The sequence below is a fragment of the Amphibalanus amphitrite genome, unplaced genomic scaffold (genome assembly GCF_019059575.1).
Source record: "Amphibalanus amphitrite isolate SeventyFive unplaced genomic scaffold, NRLGWU_Aamphi_draft 000872F_arrow, whole genome shotgun sequence".
NCBI classification, from domain to species: Eukaryota; Metazoa; Arthropoda; class Thecostraca; order Balanomorpha; family Balanidae; genus Amphibalanus; species Amphibalanus amphitrite.
Genome location: NW_024882366.1, coordinates 208,072 through 228,488, shown reverse-complemented (window position 1 = coordinate 228,488; position 20,417 = coordinate 208,072). Strand labels below are relative to the sequence as shown.

The following is a 20,417-nucleotide window of genomic DNA, read 5'->3' as shown; positions in this document are numbered from 1 at the left end:
ACTGTTACAACTCCAAGGTTGAGTAAAAACAAAACATACTAAAAATGTTATTCAACTTGAATTGTGAGGCAAGGCAAGTGACGTCATAATCAGGGCTGCGGAGTCGGAGTCGGAGTCGGTCGGAGTCGACAGTTTTGACCGGAGTCGGAGTCGGAGTCGGAGTCGATTTTAGAAACCCGAGCCGGAGTCGGAGTCGGAGTCACCGAAAATCTGTCGACTCCGCAGCCCTGCTAGGTCTGCGGAGTCGGAGTCGGGAGTTGGAGTCGGTCGGAGTCGACAATTCTGCCCGGAGTCGGAGTCGGAGTCGGAGCTGGTTTTTGAAAGCCGGAGTCGGAGTCGGAGTCGGAGTCGCCGAAAATCCATCGACTCCGCACCCTCATAATAATACTCGGGGTGAAATAATGCAGTGCCAAAGGCAATGCTTTAGGACTAGGAGAGATTACTGGCAATGGTAAGTCAAATATTTTAGGTTAACCCGCGCCCGGCTGGGGGCCCTGGATATCCACGCCCTGCTGAGGGCCCCCTTCTAACTCGGCTCCTGGGCCACGTAGCGATATGCGGCAGGCGGCGTTTGAAAGAGCGCCAAAAATTATGACGAAATCACTTAGGTCACTTTTTTGGTCAGAGGCCAGTTTCACCAACAAAAAATAGACGGCTGCGATTATTTTTTGACAAAACGATAGTCTCAAAATGTCATTTACTGCTGAAAATACTAATCGCTGACTTGACACTTGTAACAACTTAGCTTTCAAGTGTTATGTTATTTGGTCAGCAATTATTTTTTCACCTGTTAATAGGATTTAAAGACTATCATTTTGTCAAAAAATAATCGCAACCGTCTATTTTCTGTTGGTGAAACTGGCCTCAGGTCAAAGTTCAGGTCACCAGAGGTCATTGAAGGCAAAAATTCGCCGATTTTCAGGTCGAATGTCGACAATTTCCAGGAAGCCAATGCATAACTCGGAAACCAATAGAGCTACAGCGCCGCGGAAAAGCGCATTCGATAGCCCTATTAACGCCCTTTCTGAATAATTCTCTCAGATTTGACCTAACGTCAACGATTTTGCCTGCAGGGGGCAAAAACGGCAAAAATAGCCGATTTTTTCGGAAACAGTTTTTCCGCAATAACTTTTGACCCAAGCCTTATACGAGCTTACTTTTACCGGCATCGTGTTCCTCTCGTCAAGACGCATCAAATGAACTGTAACTTGACCTTGAAAGGTCAACTTGAAAATTTGACCTCAGGTCAAGGTCATGACCTGACCGGAAAGGGTCATGTTGCATATCAGTCGATCTGTATCGTCGAGCTGAACACATCTAAGGCGTTGTCACCACTCTAGCATGCCTCTATCAAAAGTTATTTGCGAAAAACTGTTAGACACCATTCATGACCTGAGATGACCTCAGGGGCATAAATAGGGGTCACGGACACCATTTTCATGTTCAGTGTGTCTAAACCATTTGTAATTCAGTGTTTGAAGTGTTTATAATGTCTTTCGTCTAAAAGAGGCGCATATCAATTTTCTCCCATTGACTTATACCTAATGGGGAGGTCGCAAAATTGACCTGACCTTAGGTCACCGATATCAAAATTCCGAGATACACATTTTATAGATACTATTACCCTTTTCAATCGCTGAAAGTTTCAAAGCGATCGATCACTCAGTGTAGCTATGGCAGACATTGAAACTTTTTATGAGGTGAGGTCACTTCAAGTGACCTGGTGACCTGACCTTGAATGACCTTGGTCTGAAATTTTCCTAACAAGTGTAGAATTGATGTATGATAAGGTGTACCAAAAACGGCGGCGCGGGTGTTCAACCCCCCCCCCCCAGCAGGGCACGGGTTAACCCGCGCCCCGTAGGGCTACCGGCGGACCCTACCACCCGTAGGGGGGGGGGGGGCCGTTTCGCCCCCCCTAAGATCTCGGAAAGTTACCGGCCGATTTTCAAAATTCAAACGGCGTTCGATAGCCCCACCCGGGAACTACCTTGTGACCAAATTTCATTGACCTAGGTCAAACCGATGACGTCACAGGTCAGGTCAAAGGTCAGATTTTCACCGTTCACAGGCATTTCAAGAAATGTGTTGTGAAATCGAGTTAATTGGTAATTTATTGAAAACCATCGATGGTACATTGTTCGTCAAACACATACTTTGCTATCTGAGGTCACTGATACCAGGTCAGGTCACAGCGAGGTCAGGTCACCGGGGTCACAACATGAAAGTGTCGTGTGATACATGTTTTATGGTCCATTTTACATGACAAATGCGATTATGTGGGTTAGGCAGCCTTTGGGGCCAGCCTAGGTCACGTTTTGGTGAAGGTCAGGTCAAGGTCAGGTCAAATAAGGTCAAATTTCAAAGTTGATATTTTTGCATAAAATGGGTATCGATTCGATGCAGCTCGTCACGGGGAGTCTAATGGTGGTCTTTGTTTTGCTCTACGAGGTCTAGAACTGCCAAAAATTGAGTTTGAAAATTTGACGTCATCAATTTTGAACAGTTTTTTCGCTATAACTTGGCCAAAAAACGAGGTATCGATCTGAAATTCGGTATGTAGATAGAAGACGGTAGGTACTATCACATATATTCCGTTTTTTTTTTGAAACTCAAAAAACTTTTTTGATTTTTTGGCTAATATATCCAAAAAAATGTTTTTTTGATTTTTGGGGTTCAAAACTCAAAAATTTCAAAAATCCGAGATAACAGTTTTGTAGCCCTGTCAATTCTACACCTTTTATGTCTTGATCATTTTTCTGTATCTTCAAAGCTGTAGGCCTGACAGGTCTTCTCGCGAAGGTCTTTTTTCGGTCGAAAATGACAGAACATGACGTCATTCTGACGTCATTTGTGGCCAACCTATCATAGCCTCTGGAAAAATTTTTGATCACAATGTGTAAAATTGATGCCCGGAGGGGTCCTGAAAGTTTGGTGGCGATATCTGAAGCGGTTTAGGAGATATCGACCGAAAAGGACAGGGGGGGGGGCCGTTTCGGCCCCCCCCTACGGGGCGCGGGTTAAGTGGTTGTGTATCTGGCTGTAGGCCTGAAGCCAAGGTTAGGTAAGGTTTGGTTATGTTCTAACCATTCTGCTCTTTGTGTATTTGCCATCCCACCCAATGTTTCCCTTTTACTATTTTTTGTTTCTTCTTTCCTTTTTGGACAAAGAATATCCAGGGAAGTGTTTAAAAAAAATCGTTGACGAAAAAAATGTCCAGACAAAAAATGCACAAACGAAAAAATATACGGACGAAAAAATGTACAGACGAAAAAATGCGAGATGAAACAAAGTCAGTCGAAATTTCGGAAATCTGCGGACGAAAAATTGTCCGACGAAAATCTGCTAGACAAAAAAAAAAACGTTATGGAATCCGCTGCAATCGCCATGCAATGATGGCTAAGAGCAATGATTTTGTTGGGAACAATGGTGTTAGGCAGTGCTTATTGTTGCAGATGCCATCTGGTCTTTCCTGAACCTAATTTTGAATCAAGGTTTGACAATTGACAGTGCTTTCAGTATCTCATACTCAGAAATCTGCAAAGTACGGCAATTTTATTGGCAACAAAGTCTTGACAATTTCAACAAGATCTCATCGATGCGAGCTTCTTCGGCTGGTGCAGATTTAGTGTGGTGCGGACTCAGCTTGGTGACAGACATGAGGTGAGGTAGATGAGGAAAGTTGAAAAAAACATTGTTGGAGTTTCGACATTCATTCAGCGTGATCTTAGGCCTAAACGAGTGTGCGTTGGTCAGAACAGACTATGCCAGCGCCCGCGCTGGTGGTCCCATTGATCACATGATTGTCCCCTGCTGTGACCCAGGCAGAGGCTAGTCGAAACCACTGCATGCAGGCTAATTACGGAAACCGGCTTCCCAACGAGAGACTAACGCTAATCACAAATACGTGCATCCCCCAAGGCTTGGGTGGCATGGAACAGGAGAGGGATGATACAGCCCGACCCACGTTTCCACACTTCACGCTGGCCCCCGGTAGCAGGTTCGCACTGTCACAACACGAAACGCACCGCCTGGGCTGGTGACGTCTCTGTCGTCAGGTGTCAGTTGTCACGATCCAGTTGTCACTCGGCTCTGCGAGGCGCCGGCGGTCGGTAGGATGATAAAAAAATGGGCATTGGGCATGGCCGATGGGAGGTCTTGTAGACCACCGCTCCACCGCCTCAAGCAGTTAAACGATTTATCGGGTATGTTCGACGCAACTAATACGTTACGTTGCCTCCAAAGAGTCTGAGGTTGTTGCGTTGTGCAGCGTTGGTAAACGAGATGCGCTCGGCTCATGTGAGGCTTTAGCGTTGTCACTTAGTAGCAGGAGGACTTGTGCATGGACAATGGCAGGGCTTGAGGACCACCAAGTTGCTATGGCTCATGTAGGTAGGTAGCCAAGTATTGAAAGAATATTTGTGATGGAGGCCCAAGGGTTGGTGTGGATGAAGAAATGCGGATGAAGATTGCGTACCTACATGAAAGTGTGCGTACGGAGATTTGCCGGTGGGTGCGGAGAGTTACGGACGATTTTGATCAAAGTGTATAGACATTTCGATTTCTGATAGTAAATAGCATGCGCCTTAGTGGCCGAACTCTTGCTCCCATCACCGGCGAGTTCAGATCGAGCCAGGCACTCTTCCACTGAGCTTTTTGGCAGAGCTTTGAAACATCCATAAAACATTCAAACCAAATGAAATATTTACATGAGAAGCCCACTCATGTGTGTTGCACTGACATATCTCGTATCTCTCCATCCCCAGGAGACCGATGCACGCCCAACCATGAGTTCTGCCAGAAAGGGGCAACAAGGCGTTGTGAGCAGCAATAACGAGAACAATGTCTACGTTCTGCCGGCCACGTCGGATATATTTAGCTCGCTACAGGGTGGTCAGTCGCAGACTGTATACGTTGGTCAACTGGGCACACTTGTGACCGATGACCAGGGCGAGACGAGCCAGGTGGTCGAGCTGGCCCCGATCAGACAGGCAGTGTCGACACCGAGCGTGGCGTCCGCTGCTGGCCGGCAGGGCACCTCTGGTGGGTACTCTGACAGCTTGTGGCAGCTGCAGTTTGCTTGTGAAAATAGTGTATGAGTATGTTTATGTGTGTTTATCAAAGAGTTATGTTTTGTAACTTATCAGATGAACATTTTGATGGTCATCTTTTGACTTTAATGTGAAGTGGAACGACCATTCTTTGTCACTCATACCTATCCAAAAAGGAATTGTGCAACGCGATGATTTGTGCTTTCACGCGCCCTGATGCCGTTTTAGGACCTGCACCTACCGAGGCTGGTCAAGGCCAGTCGCTGATGTACTTTGCGACCGACCTGGACTCCTTACGTCTGGATAACCAGGATGAGGCGGACTCGGATGAGCCTCCCGCCGCGTCAACCGAAGTGGAGATATTTGGTAATTACTTCCATACAGTTGCCTGATATTTCTCCTTGGGTCAGGGTGGAGACTTCCATTTCGCGTCTAGCTAGACGCGTCTAAGTCTTATGGCTGAAACAGACTCTTTCCGCAGTCAGGAAATCGCATGCGAGAGCCTATTCAAATACATGGAAGCACGCTCGCATCAATCGGACGCACTTCCCGGATGCGATTGATGCGGGAAGAATTATAATGTATTTAAATAGGCTCTCGCATGCGATTTCCTGAACGCGGAAAGAGTCTGTTTCAGCCTTTAGACGCGTCTAGCTGGACGGCGGCTGCGTCTATCTGGCGACGGCTAACTTTGGACGCGTCTAGCTTGGAAGTCTCCGTCCAACAGTTAGACGCCAAGCTAGACGCCAACTTGGACGTCTGCTCAGTCAGGCGCCAGCTGGACGCCAGTGGAAGTCTCCACCCAATTGTTGTTATTTCACTTAGCCCCCATTTTCTCACCTTCGCCTTTTGTTACTTCACTCTGCTTTTCCCACAAGTTGACTGCGCTGTTCATGGAGCATATATGTATATTATGGCTATCTCCTCGACTTTTGAATTTTAACCCTCGCCCGCACATGCCATTTTCCCATCCTAGAACGCACATGGGGGGGGGGGGGGTGGTTGCCACCCCCCCCCCGCGCCATTTCGTTCCTGTTGGAGATAGAGCTTAGCAGTAAAGACCAAAAAGATTCTTTGGGAAGAGACGAATCCAATGATACCCAGTTTTACCTTCTCAGGTCAGTCATTGACCTTCCAGGTCAGGTCAAACTAAAAAATATTGCTGTTTTGGGTCACCGTTGGATATCAAGTGCGCTGCTTATCAAATGCCGATGACGATGCTGTTTTCTGGTGCCAAGCCAGCTAGAACCTCTTTGTCACACTACCCGACCAGAATTTTGCTGCTGAGGTCATTTCAGGTCAAGTTAGGTCAAGGTCAATTATATGTGTTTGTATGTCTGTGTGTGTCTGTGTGTATACTGATGTGTACACCGATTGTTTTTGGGTCCATATTACATGAAATCATTATCTGAGAAGCTTTTACCAAAAATGCAGTCAAAAAACTTCACAAAAAGTAAATTCTGCTTGCCTAAAACGCAATTATCTTAGATGACCTAGGTTGACCTTGACCCTGACCTTGACCCCTGTACATCGTCGAACAACATGTTCCATGATAGGTGGGAGGTAAGACTGGCAAAAAAGGCCGAAATCAGGGTGTCAAAAGCTCACAAGGCCCATGGCAAGCGCAAGATGTTGAGAATTGGCCATTTGGGTCATGACATGACCTGAAAAACAAGGTCATATCTCCGAAACCAAAAATCACAGAAACTTGAAATTTTTAGTGGACATCAAGAAAGGATAGAGGAGCAGCCATACGAAAAATCAGCCGTCTAGCTCTAAAAATGTTGAGTGCAGAGCAGAAAGACTGCCTGGGGGGGGGGGGGGTGGCAACCACCCCCCCCATGTGCGGGCGAGGGTTAATCTCTATTCTCGGCGTGTCACCGTAATATGATATGAATGGTAGATGGACCAAATGTGTCAGTTACTGAAAATCAGTCTTGGGCGTAAAATCAGGCCGAACGGTGGTAACTCCTACCATTGCCTGAGTGAAGATAACGCTGAACAGTCGGTAACTTCCATCTTATCTCCCCTTTTTCAGATACCACTGTCGATCTCAACACGCCTCGCCAGGACTCAACTCTGGATCTGGAAGAACCAGACTCAGAGCCGGAGCGGGAGCTGGAGCCGGAGTCGATGGACGCGGCGGAGTCTGACGGAGCCGATTTCGAGTGTTCCGACTACACTGCGCCGGTCAAGCCGGACGAAGTTGTCAATGAGCATCTTTCACGGGTCCATCAAGGTAGGTAGACTGGGGAGTGAGTTACGCGAAGGTAGGCTAATGCTGATGAGGGATTTTTCACAGGTGGGATTGGGAAAACGATCTTAGAAGAGCAGGTGATACCATTGGTAGAAGCACAAATGCACATTTGTTTAACTGAGTTATTATTAATACCTTCAGTGATGTTTAATGTACGTACGAATCAGGAGCCGCGACTGAACTGTCGTAGTGCTCTGAATCTGCCCATCATCATGGCAAACAAACTGTATGTTTTAGTGTAGGTAAACCTGATTTCACCGCGGCCTGGTCCGCAGAGAGCTCGGCTGCCCTGAGGGCCATCGCTCTGGCCCGGCGGGACCTCGAGGAAGAGATCCGCCGGCGCGAGGCCAAGGTGCGAGACATGCGCAATGAGGTGGATCGACTGATGCGCGAACTGCGGGAGGTCAAACAGCTCGAGCGGGCCGAGATGAAGAAACTGAATTTGGCCTCGGAGGCAACGCAAGGTGAGCTCAGAATACGGTCGCGCCTGTTCATTTCGCGATGATTGTGGGCACATGGAGTGGAACGCAAGTTAATGATAAGCTCATTACTTTAGACACACGCCTCCGTAACATGGTATTTATTTCGTCGTATGTATGGCTTGTTCAGTGAGTGCAGTTTGATCGGGTTTTATTTTGCACATACGCAATGGTTAGTGCTTTGCTCCGTATAGATATTATCGTGGTTTTATATTAAAATGATGATCGCGATAAACACGAAATGGTAGCTTTGATTTTGGATATGTTTCACTATCTGTCCAATCATACAGTATCATCGTCATATTACCACGCATTTTCACAGATCGTGTTTGCTTCAGATTCCATGAGCGACAACGAAGTACTTGCCCCACGTTGTGGTTCAAATCACCCAAACATTCTCTCTAACTATCATCCCTTTCCAGATAAGGAGAAACGTGCGCTGAACTACAGAATAATTCGAGGAAGGCGCTACACGTCAACCCTTTACGAAGCCTCTGACGGACACATATACATGTTCAAGCGTCACAATTCGCTCATGTAAGTGGCATTGGTGGGTCCGTGTGCCGATAGACGTTCCCTTCTGGGTCCAGTTACGCCGGAGAGATGTAGGAACGGTGCTTCTTGCAGTCATTTCATATTCGGCATGTGCAGTGCGGCGATGCTGCCTATCATTATCAGGGTTTATCGGGTGATGTGATGTCCGATGTCCATTATTTTAATCATAGACTTCTGATATAGAAACTGTCTATGTTTTGATATTATCTTCCCGCGCTTTGATGTGTCTTCGCAACCGTTCGTTAGGAGATGATCCATTGATCGATTTAAGATAAATGTTTGAGATAGAGTGCTCAGTTTATGGCTTTGCTGCCCTGTTTTCAGTTGCGTCTTATCCAAGTTTAAAGGTCTGTACTGCCAGGGCTGGTCGCGTATTACCGCAACTGGACTGATGCAGCAGACCAGGGACCACAATCACGGTCCGCACCATCCGGACCTAGAGGTGAGTGAGTCGTACCCGCCAGTACGGCGCGTCACCACGGTGGAACACACCGCGCCACGGCAGTCGAACAAGCCGTGCCACGGCAGTCGAACAAGCCGTCCCATGGCAGTCGAACAAGCCGTGCCACGGCAGTCGAACCACGAACCACGGGGCAGTATTCGCCACGCCATGTGTGGATCGCCCACGGTCGTAAATACATACATACATGCATATATACATACATACATACATACATACATACATACATACATACATACATACATACATACACACATACATACACCACGGCAGTTCAGCCACGCTTGGCGCCAGTCGCGCCACACGCCACGACAGTCGTGCCACGCGCTACGACAGTCACACCCGCCAGAACGGCGCGCCACGCGCCACGATCGTTACCTACACCTGCCAGAACGGCGTAGCAATCATATAGCAAGACGTAACCGCACGATTTGCCGGTTGTTTTTAATTGGGTTCTTTTGATGGCAAGGTTTATAGTTTTTCATTGTTTTCTGTTCTTATCAACCATTGTTTGGCTGGATTGGAGTTAAAACTATAGTTATTCTTTCAACTGCATTCGTGCTGTCTTTGGAAAGAAAAGAACTTGGTATACATACACGTATGCATCTGAGCTAAGTTCACCATGCACTGCTTGTTGGTAACACACCATTGGCCATGCTGTAAGACTGTTAAAGGCCGCCCCACACTGGACCTCGCATGCGGGTTGCGAGTTTTTGGGTTTTCGGGTTTCTTTTAAAGTAAAGAATACACTATGTTGAGTGACCCACACCACCATGTAGCAAGTGAGTCTGCATGTTTTTAGCAAGCGAACGAACTTGCATCGCATTCCAAAAGTTAATTTTGAGTCAACTTTCGATTTTCCTCGCTGCGAGGTCTGCGAGTTCTGCGAGGTTTGCGGGTTTTTCTTTGCAGTCGAATTTTGGTTTGTTGCGCTGGTATTGCGACTATATGTAATTTTCTGAAGGTGTACCGGCTTCACTGCATTCATGAAGTTACCATAAGGGAACGGTCTAATCACTCCATGAATTAGTATTATGCCCCCAAACTCAAAACCTGCAAATTCGCAACCCGCATGCGAGTTCCAGTGTGGGGCGGCCTTTAGGCGTCGGTTTCTGATCGCCCCAACACTCACAACACATTCGTCTATTCGCAGAAGCGGCGGCTGATAAACCAAGTGCGGATGGCACTGCGAGCCGACGAGCACCAGCGTACGGTGCGTGAGGTCTTTGACGACGTCGTCGGCAGCTCACCGCACGCGCATCTACTACCGTTCAAGTCGCTCTACCAAACGTTGAGGGTGAGTTGTGGATGTCGAGGACTGGGGAGGATAGGTCGGTGTCGTCCTGTCGTCTTCAGTACCGCTGATGACAGGTAGAGGGGAAGAGGTCAGTGATGGTCTAGGGGTGTGTGTGGGGGGGGGATAGTCAGTGATAGGCTAGGTGTGTGTGTGGGGGGGGGGGAAGGGGGGAATTGGGTAGGTGGGGACTGTGAAGTCGACTGAGAATTAGGCAGGTGGTTAGGGACGGAGAGACAAGGTGTGGTCAGCTGGCCTCAATAGAAGACCCGAGTCTGGTTCTGTGAGCGAGTGGTCAGTGCTGTTTTGAAACCCTGAATTCATCTTGTATAAATCATTTAACGTACGCCTTGCTTGGTTACCACGGCAGTGCTAGCCTCAGTATTTACTACCAAAGCTAAATGTAATGGCTGGAACTAGGGCTATAATATAATGAGTACATGAGAGCTTCCTTCAGAGCTCTCATTATCCTCAATGCTCTCGATCCCTGGCCAAACAGCTGGTAAACAGATATTGATTGTTGCTGCAGTTCTGCTGACCATATTTTCCATTACAGAAAGATAAAATGAGGAAAGACCGAGAGGGGACCATGCCAGGGATAAAAAACGAGACACCTGCCGCAGCGCGAGGCTCATCCTCGAGGCCCGAGGTATGTGAATTATATTGAAAGGGTTTTGTTTTTAGCTGTCCTGTTGGCTGTTAAGCCTGTTATGCTCGCGATCGGCTCTTGATAGTCTCCTCCATCGGTCGCGGTTGTTCATTTGACATAAGAATATCGCCCGCTGGTAACGCTCCGTGATATCCATCATCATTATTAGGATGGTAACTTTCAAGAGTTTAAGTTCTTATTCGACGCTGTTGCGTTGATAGTGATATGACAGCAGAAGTGTATGCAATTTTGATGTATTTATGGATGGTGAACTTACGCTTGCCTGTATGTAAAGCCTTGCATATCCGAGATAGCCTGTTCAGTGCTCATATCTTATATTTGTGCGCACTAATTAAGTCCATGACATTGCCGTTTTCTTCCTTCATTTCCTTTTTTCGTTATAAGGCAGTAAATGCAATCAGACATAATCGGGCTCGCTCGCTACCCTCCTGATATACGGGCTTTTCACTATCTTTTGTTGCCTATCTCTCAGAATCGGAGGAATAACGGACCTGCTGCCGAGGTCTTGGCGCGGGTAAAGCAGCGCGCGTCTTCTAAGTCTGCCAGTGCTGGCGTCGCTAAACCAGAGACCAGTGCCGCGACCAATGCCGCGAGTACGGCGACGGCAGGCGAGGTCTTCTCTCGGCTATGTCAGGTGAGTACGGGACGACGACACACATTATCCCATCTCCAGTCAGGAGGGTGATGCAGGGGTGGCCGGTGGGTACCGCGATGTTCTTCAATCTCTGTGAGGGACTTCTGCGGGATGTGTTACAGCTTTCCCCCAACTTTCGCCAGTGTCTGGTCCAGCCGCTGCGGCCTGCTGCTATAAATGTATCGCAGCTTCAGTTGCAGTTTGCGCTTTCAGGGGATCAATCTGGTGCTGTTGTAAATTGTGTATTGTTTGTGCAAAATGAGTGTCCCAAAATGATAGGATTATGATGAGTGTTGCCTGTTTCTCGAAATATTGTTTTTGGTCGACTGCCTGCTTGTCGAGTGTGAGTAGTCGTATTTTATCTCAGTGGTCGGCCTCTGTTCGCAGTCGGTAACTGAGGGCTCGGCGCCAGAGGACACGGAGCAACCTCACCCGTCGCAGCAGTCAGTGCCGCAGCCGGGGGCGCCTCATCAACCGACCCAGTGGCAGGGGACGGCCGGGTGGACGAACGGGGAGGCAGTAGCAGAGGCAGCAGAACAGTCAGACGGGGCCGACTCACCGGCGGGCGCTGATGATTCCCCCGGCCCGTCCTCACCCAGCCCCCCAGAGGTGAGACACGAGGGGGAACTGCGAGACGAACTGGTGTTCGGCTGACAGTTGAGGTGGACGGTAGCTATCGTATTCAGATTGTTACACAATGCATTTGTTGATGAACTTGGGGCATAACTTTTGACGTGGTGAGTCTGACTCGATTGTTTCATGATCAGACTTCTGAACATCAAAGTAGATTTCACGGATAACGGGCGGGTACGAACATCAATATTTTATTATTATTTAATCTGCCATACAGAGATTAAGTTTAGCGTCACGTTCTACTATAATCCACTTCTCGATCAGGTTATCTCGCATGTGCTCGGCAATGTTTGCATTGCTACCCTGCCGAGCAGCCGGCTGTGGGCTGTCTAATTGGTTTCTCTCGAAACACTCGTCTCATCTCGTTTCTTCCGACAGGTTCCTGCAGCGGAGGCTCCCCACTGTACAGCGGCGACGCCGTCTCGTTCCCAGCCCGCGGCACTACCACCTGGGCAGACCAGCACCCCGAACGGGCAGAATGCGCCGCCGGCCACTGCTACTCCTCAACCTGCCCCCAGCGCCTTCAATCTACAGGAGTCCCTTCAGGGGATGTCGCAACAACTCAAACGGAATCTCTCTTTCGTTCTCAAGGATAGCGAAGGACGAGATGTGAGTCTGGGGGTTTGGTTAATAATTGCATGATGTTTCCTGAAAACGTATTTTTGTATCGATACTTGCGTTTTTACTCGTGGTGCTTATAATGGAAAATAAGTTAGATCCAACTTACAGTTTAGCCCACTACCGATAGTGCTGTTTGCCAACAAGTGTCGGATGTTAGCTTTTTATTTATGCCGTTCGTCTCTTTTTCAGCTGGTAATGGCGTTCATTGCGCCCGCTGCGACCATGGCTGCCAAGAAAAGCCTTAACGGGTACGACATTCAGCTGGATGGGTCAACCAAGGTAGGAAACTCCATCACGGCTAGCGGGATGTGGTTCGGAGTGCTGTGCTAAGCTAATGATTAGGCTGCCTCTAAACAGTGTACCTTATGTACACAATACACATAGTCACGGGCGTAGGAACGTCATGAAAAGTGGGCGGGCCACCCTGTCAAGGGGCCTCCTTTTCCAGGGGGCCTCCTATTTTCAGGGGCCTCCAACTTTTACCTCGTCCTGCTGGCAGCTTTCAAGTATGACCTCCAAATCTAGCTTCTGAGATCAGGCAGATGTACCCAGGGGCGTAACCGCTTAAGCGAACAGCAGTGCGGAAAGTCCGCACCATTTTTAAAACATATTCCCCCTCCGATTTTTTTTTTTAGAATCTAATTATTTGCCGCAAACGGCGCATGACCCCTGAAAACCCTTACACAAATGTCTTCCTCGTTTCCCAGGTGCCCCATTTAGCTTCATAGGCGCCCTCTTTGGCATATAAGCGCCCTATGTATAGTCATCAGAGACATCCCTATATGTCCCACAGTCGCCCCGATGTCGCATGCAATGTGCGCTTATCATAGGCGTCTCTCTTTTATGGACACTTGAAGGCGCCTCTCTTTGCCATGCCGGCGCCCCTGTTTCTTATGAATGCACCCCCATGGCATTGATCAATTGCAGTCTGCAGACCTCTATTGCATGTGGACGCCCATATGTGTAGGCCTCAGAGGCGCCCCTCTTGCGCATTGAGGCGCCCCTATGGGCTTCATAGGCGGCCCTCTATTGCACGTAGGTGCCCTACTGTCTCAGAACCGCTCCCCTTTGGCATGCAGACGCCCATCTTTCGTACGGAGGAGCCGCTGTGGTTCTTAGAGACGTCATGGTGCTCCCAGACGCAGATGGGGCTCTCGGAGTCGACAGTGTGGGACCTTCAGTCGCTGATGGGTGCCCGCCAGATGTGGACCCTCGGAGACGCCGGTATGGGGCCGTCAGAGATGCCGGTATGTGGCCCTTAGAGACACCGGCGTGGAACCCTCAGATACTTCAGTGTGAAGCCCTTGCAATTGCTGGTGTGGAGCTATGAATGCGCTGGCTTAAATCTCTCAGAGGCCGGTACATGGACATTAGAGCTCAGTGAGAGCTTGTGTGGTGCCTTCAGTGGCCTTGTGGAGCCGTTAGACATCAACATGGTGCTCTCAGGAGCCGGTGAGTCCTCAGTCACCGGTGTGGGGCCTTCAGAGCTCCGAGATACTGGTGTGGGGCCCTCAGAGGTGTCGGTGTGGGTCCTTCAGATGTACCTATAGAGCCTTGAGATGCACAGGTGTGGTGGCCCACAGAGGCACCGGTGTGGGGCCCCCAGAGCCACCGATATAGGGCCCTAAGAGACACTAGTATGGCCCTCAAAGGCGCCGCTGTGTGGCGCTCATAAACACTGGTGTGGAGCCATCACAGGCGGGTGGAGCCGTTAGAGGCCGGAAAGGGCCCTTAGATGCCTACAAGGAGCCTTCAGAAGCCGACGTGGCACCCTTATGGGGATAAGCGTGTCTACTTAGGAGCCCTTGAGGTGCTCTCATGAGCTCTGTGGGGCCGTACGGAGCCAAATATGGCCACGGCCAGTTGCCGCCGCATGGCTCTTCGGACTATCATTCTCAGGGGCCTCATCTGCCTAGTTTGAATAGAAGGACCTCTCAGACCATCAGTCTCATGGGCCTCCTCTGGCTAGTATAAATAGAAGGGCCTGTTAGACCATCAATCCTAGGGGCCTCCTCTGGTTAGTATAAATAGAAGAGCCTCTCAGATCATTAATATCAGGGGGCTCCTGTGGACAGTATATATAAAAGGGCCTCTCAGACCATCAGTCTCGGGGGCCTCCCTAGAAAAGTGTAAATGTGGATAGAGCGCCCCCTCAGATTCATTAGGAGTGAACCTCTCTGGCTATCAGTCTCAGGGGCCTCTTGTGGCCAGTATGAATATAAGAGCCTCTCAGACCATCGGTCTCAGGGGCCTCTTCTGACTAGTGTGGATAGAGGGCCCTCCCAGACCACCGGTTTCAGGGGCCTCTAGTGGCCAGTTATATGAACAGAAGGGCCTCACAGCCAGCCATCAGCCTCGGGGGCCTCTTCTGACTGGTGTGAATATGAGGGCCTCTCATACCATCAGTCTCAGGGGCCTCCTCTGCCTAGTGTGAATATAAGGGCTTCCCAGGCCATCAGTCTCAGGGGACTCTTCTGACTGGTGCCGGATTGAGGGACCTCCCAGACCGGAAGTTTTGGGGGTCTCCTGTGGCCAGTATGAATAGAAGGGCCTCTCAGTCCATCGGTCTCATGGGCCTCTTCTGCCTGGTGTGATTATAAGGGCCTCTCAGGCCATCAGTCTCAGGGGCCTCCTCTGACTACAGTGTAGATGGATAGGCCTCCCAGACCATCAGTCTCAGGGGCCTCTTCTGACTATTGAGGATAGAGGGGCCTCCTCTGACTAAAGAGGGTAGGGGGCCTCGGCTAGACCGCCAGTGTCAGGGGCCTATTCTGACTAGTGTGGATGGAGGGCCTCCCAGACCACCAGTCTCAGACCTCTGACTAGTGTGGATAGAGGGGCCTCCCAGACCGCCAGTGTCAGGGGCCTCCCCAGACCAGTGTGGATATTGGGGCCTCCTCAGATCCACTAGGGCCTCTCAGGCCATCAGTCTCAGGGGCTTCGACTGACAAGTATGAACAGAGGGCCTCCTTGGATCCATCACGGCCCCCTGGAGTCCGTGCGTGGGGATTCGTGGAACTTATTTTTACCGAGTTTGTTTATTCTGGAAGGTGGCGACGTCCTCTCAAATCGAGACGAGGGGCCTCGAGTAAAAAGTGGGTGGGCCAAAACACATGGTTGCCCCCCCCCCACCTCGAAAAGTGGGTGGGCACTTGCCCACCTGCCCCCCCCCCCCCTGTTCCTACGCCTATGCACATAGTGTCTATTATTTTGGCCGGGTGGATTTTTTATTTCTTTTTATAGCATCAGCTACTCGGTTCACTTTTCTTCAAATGTATCTTTCCAACTCTCCTGATTCTCAGCTATCTTCAGACTCCCTCAGGTAGAGCCCTGCCGTGTAACCCATATGACGTGATCACTCTTGCCGTGTTTCTAACCGACTGCTCTCGCCCGCCGACAGCTATCTACACCGGTAGCCGGTGTGTTCTCACACCTGCTTCTGGTGTCGGTGTGCCTGCGGCGTCAGCTGCGACCCGCTTTCCTCGTCCTGCTGCGCGAATCCTCCCAGGCCGTGCTACTGGAGGTGTTCGCTGCGCTGAAGCGCCGGCTCGGTGGAAGGCTGCCTGATAACGTGGTGTGCTCGTCGGAACCGACCCTGCTGTCGGCAGCCGCCGCCGGCTGGCCTGACGCGCAGATATCGTGCTCGATATCTACCTACTGCCGCGATGTGGTGGCTAAGGTGAGTGTGTGTGTGTGTGAGTGTGTGTGTGTGTGGGGGGGGGGGTGTTCAGACTTGTCTTATCGCTGCGATCATTGGAGAGCAATCAAATAATGCGCTCTCAGGCCGAAGGCGTTTTCTTCAACGCACAGGCTTTGTGCCATCTTATGTGATCGGACTTATGCTAATGTGACCAGTGACCTGTGATTATCTTGCGTATGATAATCTGACGAATGGTGCGCTTTCGTCAGGTGGTCCGCGAGAACCTGTCGGCTCAGTTTGTCAGCTCGGTCCCGGTGCGGAACTGGCTGATCATGCTGCTCGCCCTGCCGCTCATGCCGCCACAGAAGATGGGAGACGCCCTGGAGAAACTCACCCGTGACATCCCCGAACAGGTTGGTGATACAACATGTTACAGTGAAGGGGAGATTGTTGTGGTGCGTCAAAACCATTTCGATTGGCAACTCATTGGGGACGGGATGTTTGTGTGACTGACTGAAGGGAGATCCTCGCCACTTGAAGTCTCAGAGCGTAATGGCAAAGCATCGTGATTTTTTTTTCATTCTCAACTCAAGAGTTCGATATGATGACGCAATCCATTATAATTGTGGAGAATGGCTCCTACTCACTTCTGTCATATGTGCTCATCACCATATTTTACGTTCTAGTAGCCCTAGTAGCCAGTCACACAAATAACCAATCCATAACCGTTCTGCTGTTCTACTTCTCCAGGTGGACTCCCCCAGCCGGCAGGCGCTGCGTCGGCTCGGCACCTACGTGACTGAGGAGTGGCTCTGGAAGTTCGGGCCGGCCAAGATGTCCGTCCACCGGCGGCCCTGCATGGACGAGCTGGACACGTTCCAGCTGATGCGCGACCTCAAGAGCCGCTACCAGGCGTGTCGCGACGACGCTTCGGCGGATACTCCGCGGGCACAGCGCGACTTCGTGGCGCTGGTCGCGGCCGTGAATCAGGTAATTGGTTACGGAGCGAGCGAAGCGAGCGGAGTCTTACGTAGAATAACGGAAATTTCTGAGTATGAGCGGCCGGCCGTGGTCACGATTCTGCGACGCTTATATCTCAGCAACCACTTGACCGATTTACAAGCGGTAATTTTTGTAGGGTAGCTGCATTCCTTCTACCAAGTATTGGACTATTCCTGAGGAATGTGGGTGACCCCTTATGCGCGTGCCACGTGCAAAACGAAGAGGTGTCAGTTTTGTAATTGTTGCAATATCTCGGTAATTACTTGGCCGATTGCGCTGAAAGTTGGCATGTAGGTAGGCACCCACTAGGCAATGCATATCCATGTGCCAGAATTGGGGTGCTGCTGCACGTGCGCACGTGCAGGGGTCGATTCCAGATCTCGAGAACGGCTGGACCGATGGCGCTCAAATTTGGCACATGGTTAGGGACCGGTTAGTAGGGTTCCGTGCAAAAGTCAGTTGGGACCCATTTTGCACGTGCGCACGTGCAGGGTGCCGCTTCCAGATCTCGAGAACGGCTGGGCCGATTGTGCTCAAATTTGGCACATCGCTAGAGACCGGTTAGTAGGGTGCCGTGCACAAGTCAGCTGGAGGTACCGTCGAAATTTCGCACGTGCAAGGCTCACCCTCTCGCTCGCTCCGTTAGTCGCCCCAAAAGGCGTTATACTGGTTTCATTAATGAAACTTGCTGTCGCTAGCCAACCCTTGACGTGTGGACCCGGTCTGATTGTGTAGTTCCCTGTCACCATAGACTTATGGTCCAGTGGGTGTCTCCATCCTGTTTCCTGTTGCCATATACTAACTGTGTGTTCGGCTGGACGTCTTCTCTCCCAGGTGCTGCGTGACACGGACAGTGAGCTGGAGGTCGGCCAAGAGGGTCTCCTCTGCTGGCCGCGGATGCGCAAGGTGGACCCTCTCGTGAGGCGGATGGTTTACGAGAAGACCTCCGCTCTACAGTTCCTAAAGCGCGCCGGTGCCGAGCTGCTAGCCGGCGGCCTGCCGCCCGGCTCCGGTATTGAGGGAGGAGACGCCGCGGTGACCGCAGCCCCCCGACCGGTCACCGGAGCCTCCCGACCTGACAGCGGCGAGGAGCGACTCCAGGGCGGCGGGGACCCTGAGCCGGACCCGGAACCCTGTGAAAGGTCGATCAGCAGAGCCGAAGACACGGCATCTACGCCTGTGACAGTGGACCGTGCCCAGGAAAACCCCAACATGGCACGGACAGAAGGGACGTGGCTGGTGCCCGACGCGGCCGCCACCGGTCCGCCGGTGCGCGGTCGGGCCGGTCGCGGAGGGACGGCTCGCCGAGGTCGGAGGTCTACCCCCGTCGCCGCGGCAACCAAACGGAAGGAGGAAGTGGAGGAGCTGCAGCACTGCTATGTGGACCTGGAGAGGGTGCCGGTGGTCGAAGAGAGGACTCAGTCGCCCCGTAAGAAGCTGCGCTCGTCTGGCGCGGAGCGTCTGCGCTGGAACGCGCTGACCCTCACTGAGGAGGAGGTGAGTAGGGCGGGACAGGGCAGTGACAACCACATTGGCTCCGGGAGCCACAGACGGCTACCGCCGAGTGCGTGTCGGGTTTTGAAGCTCAGCTTAGACTGGCTGGGATGAATGACAAAAGAAAACGAAAAAAGTCCGTTTCCAATAATAAAAGTGGCTAACAGTAGCATAGTAGTAGAGTAATTCACTTCTTAATTTATAACTCGTCTTGTATATTGTTTGACCCGAAAGCTTTGCAAATATGGCATAATGGCAGGCGGCAGCCCTTCCTCAATCATTTCTGCATCGTCTACAGTGTCTGACTATTACAGACATCATTTGCTTTTCCCGTTTCCTGCATTACGTCGCTACACAGATAACAGAACTACTGTTATCTGTGGTCGCTAATATGTGTCGCTCCTTGCTTACAGCTGTGACAGACGCGACTGAAATAAACGACTGAGGCGGCTTCGTGGAATCTCAGGAGTGCGGCACAGATGTGACTTTCACCAACACGGGGTTGTTGGCGTCATCTGATGCTCATGTCAGCAGAGGCCAGTGTGTGTGCGTAGCGTCATCGGGTTTTTGCCTCGGGTTACGCGAATGCTGTTGGACATTCTAAAATGCTGGATGTTGGGGATTGGACCAACGCCAGCGGCTGTGACGCCAAGTACCTGGGCTCATCGACTTTCGGCTGCCGGCCGAAAAGCGATGGCGTTGCTTGCATCTTTACGCGGGCTTGTACGCTTTTTGGTTTACTTAGTGCCATAATGTGCATCATCAGCTTAGGTTTAGACAGTGTAGCTGGAAAACCCGAAGGAATGTAGCTGACACCTCCTCCAGCTGACTCTCATGGTAGGAATAACCTCATTTCATTTTGACTTTACACTTGTTTAGTGTCTCACTGCTCATAGCCATCGTATGGAGTACTGCCTTTTTCAATGCGGTCTGTTTAGCGAACATTCAGGGTGTTCGTTTGTAGTTCGATCAGGAAGGTTCGGCCCGAGCCCTTACCTATCCTTCACGGGCATGCAATTGACCATGCATTGTGCACTTTCGACTCAGAATGCTTCTGGGCTCCCAAAACCATGGCGCTTTTTTCTATAAACACGATAAAATTTTGATATCACCTTGTTTGGACGTGTTGGAAGCGTGGTCCCATTTTGCTTAGTCGTGGAACGACGTCGGGGTGTGTCACTGTGAATGTCAGGCGAACGTGTATATAGTTAGGGAGGTGATTACGGAGCGAGCGAAGCGAGCGTAGTCTTTTTAACGGAAATTTCTGAGTATGAGCGGCCGGCCGGCCGGCCCGATTCTGCGACGCTTATATCTCAGCAACCACTTGACCGATTTACACGCGGTAATTTTTGTAGGGTAGCTTCATTCCTTCTACCAAGTATTGGACTATTCCCGATGCATGTGGGTGACCCCTTATGCACGTGCCACGTGCAAAACGAAGAGGTGTCACTTTTGTAATTGTTGCAATATCTCGGTAACTGCTTGGCCGATTGCGCTGAAAGTTGGCATGTAGGTAGGCACCCACTAGGCAATGCATATCCATGTGCCAGAGTTGGGGTGCTGCTGCATGTGCGCACGTGCAGGGGTCGATTCCAGCTCTCGAGAACGGCTCGACCGATTGCGCTCC

The 20,417-nt window shown here is 50.5% G+C and overlaps 1 protein-coding gene across 1 annotated transcript; it reads left to right on the top strand.

The window, feature by feature from the left end:
* The first annotated feature begins 3,650 nt into the window (after window positions 1-3,650).
* LOC122367469 lies at window positions 3,651-19,892 on the top strand. The gene is made up of 18 exons (XM_043340562.1): window positions 3,651-3,663; window positions 4,767-5,043; window positions 5,280-5,417; window positions 7,090-7,290; window positions 7,584-7,772; window positions 8,210-8,324; window positions 8,667-8,784; window positions 9,956-10,099; window positions 10,653-10,745; window positions 11,239-11,400; window positions 11,788-12,009; window positions 12,412-12,642; window positions 12,844-12,933; window positions 16,055-16,333; window positions 16,564-16,707; window positions 17,045-17,284; window positions 18,131-18,793; window positions 19,204-19,892. Exons 2-18 carry the CDS (start codon window positions 4,788-4,790, stop codon window positions 19,207-19,209), a joined length of 3,291 nt encoding a protein of 1,096 aa, XP_043196497.1. The 5' UTR covers window positions 3,651-3,663; window positions 4,767-4,787; the 3' UTR covers window positions 19,210-19,892.
* Window positions 19,893-20,417: the final 525 nt, after the last annotated feature.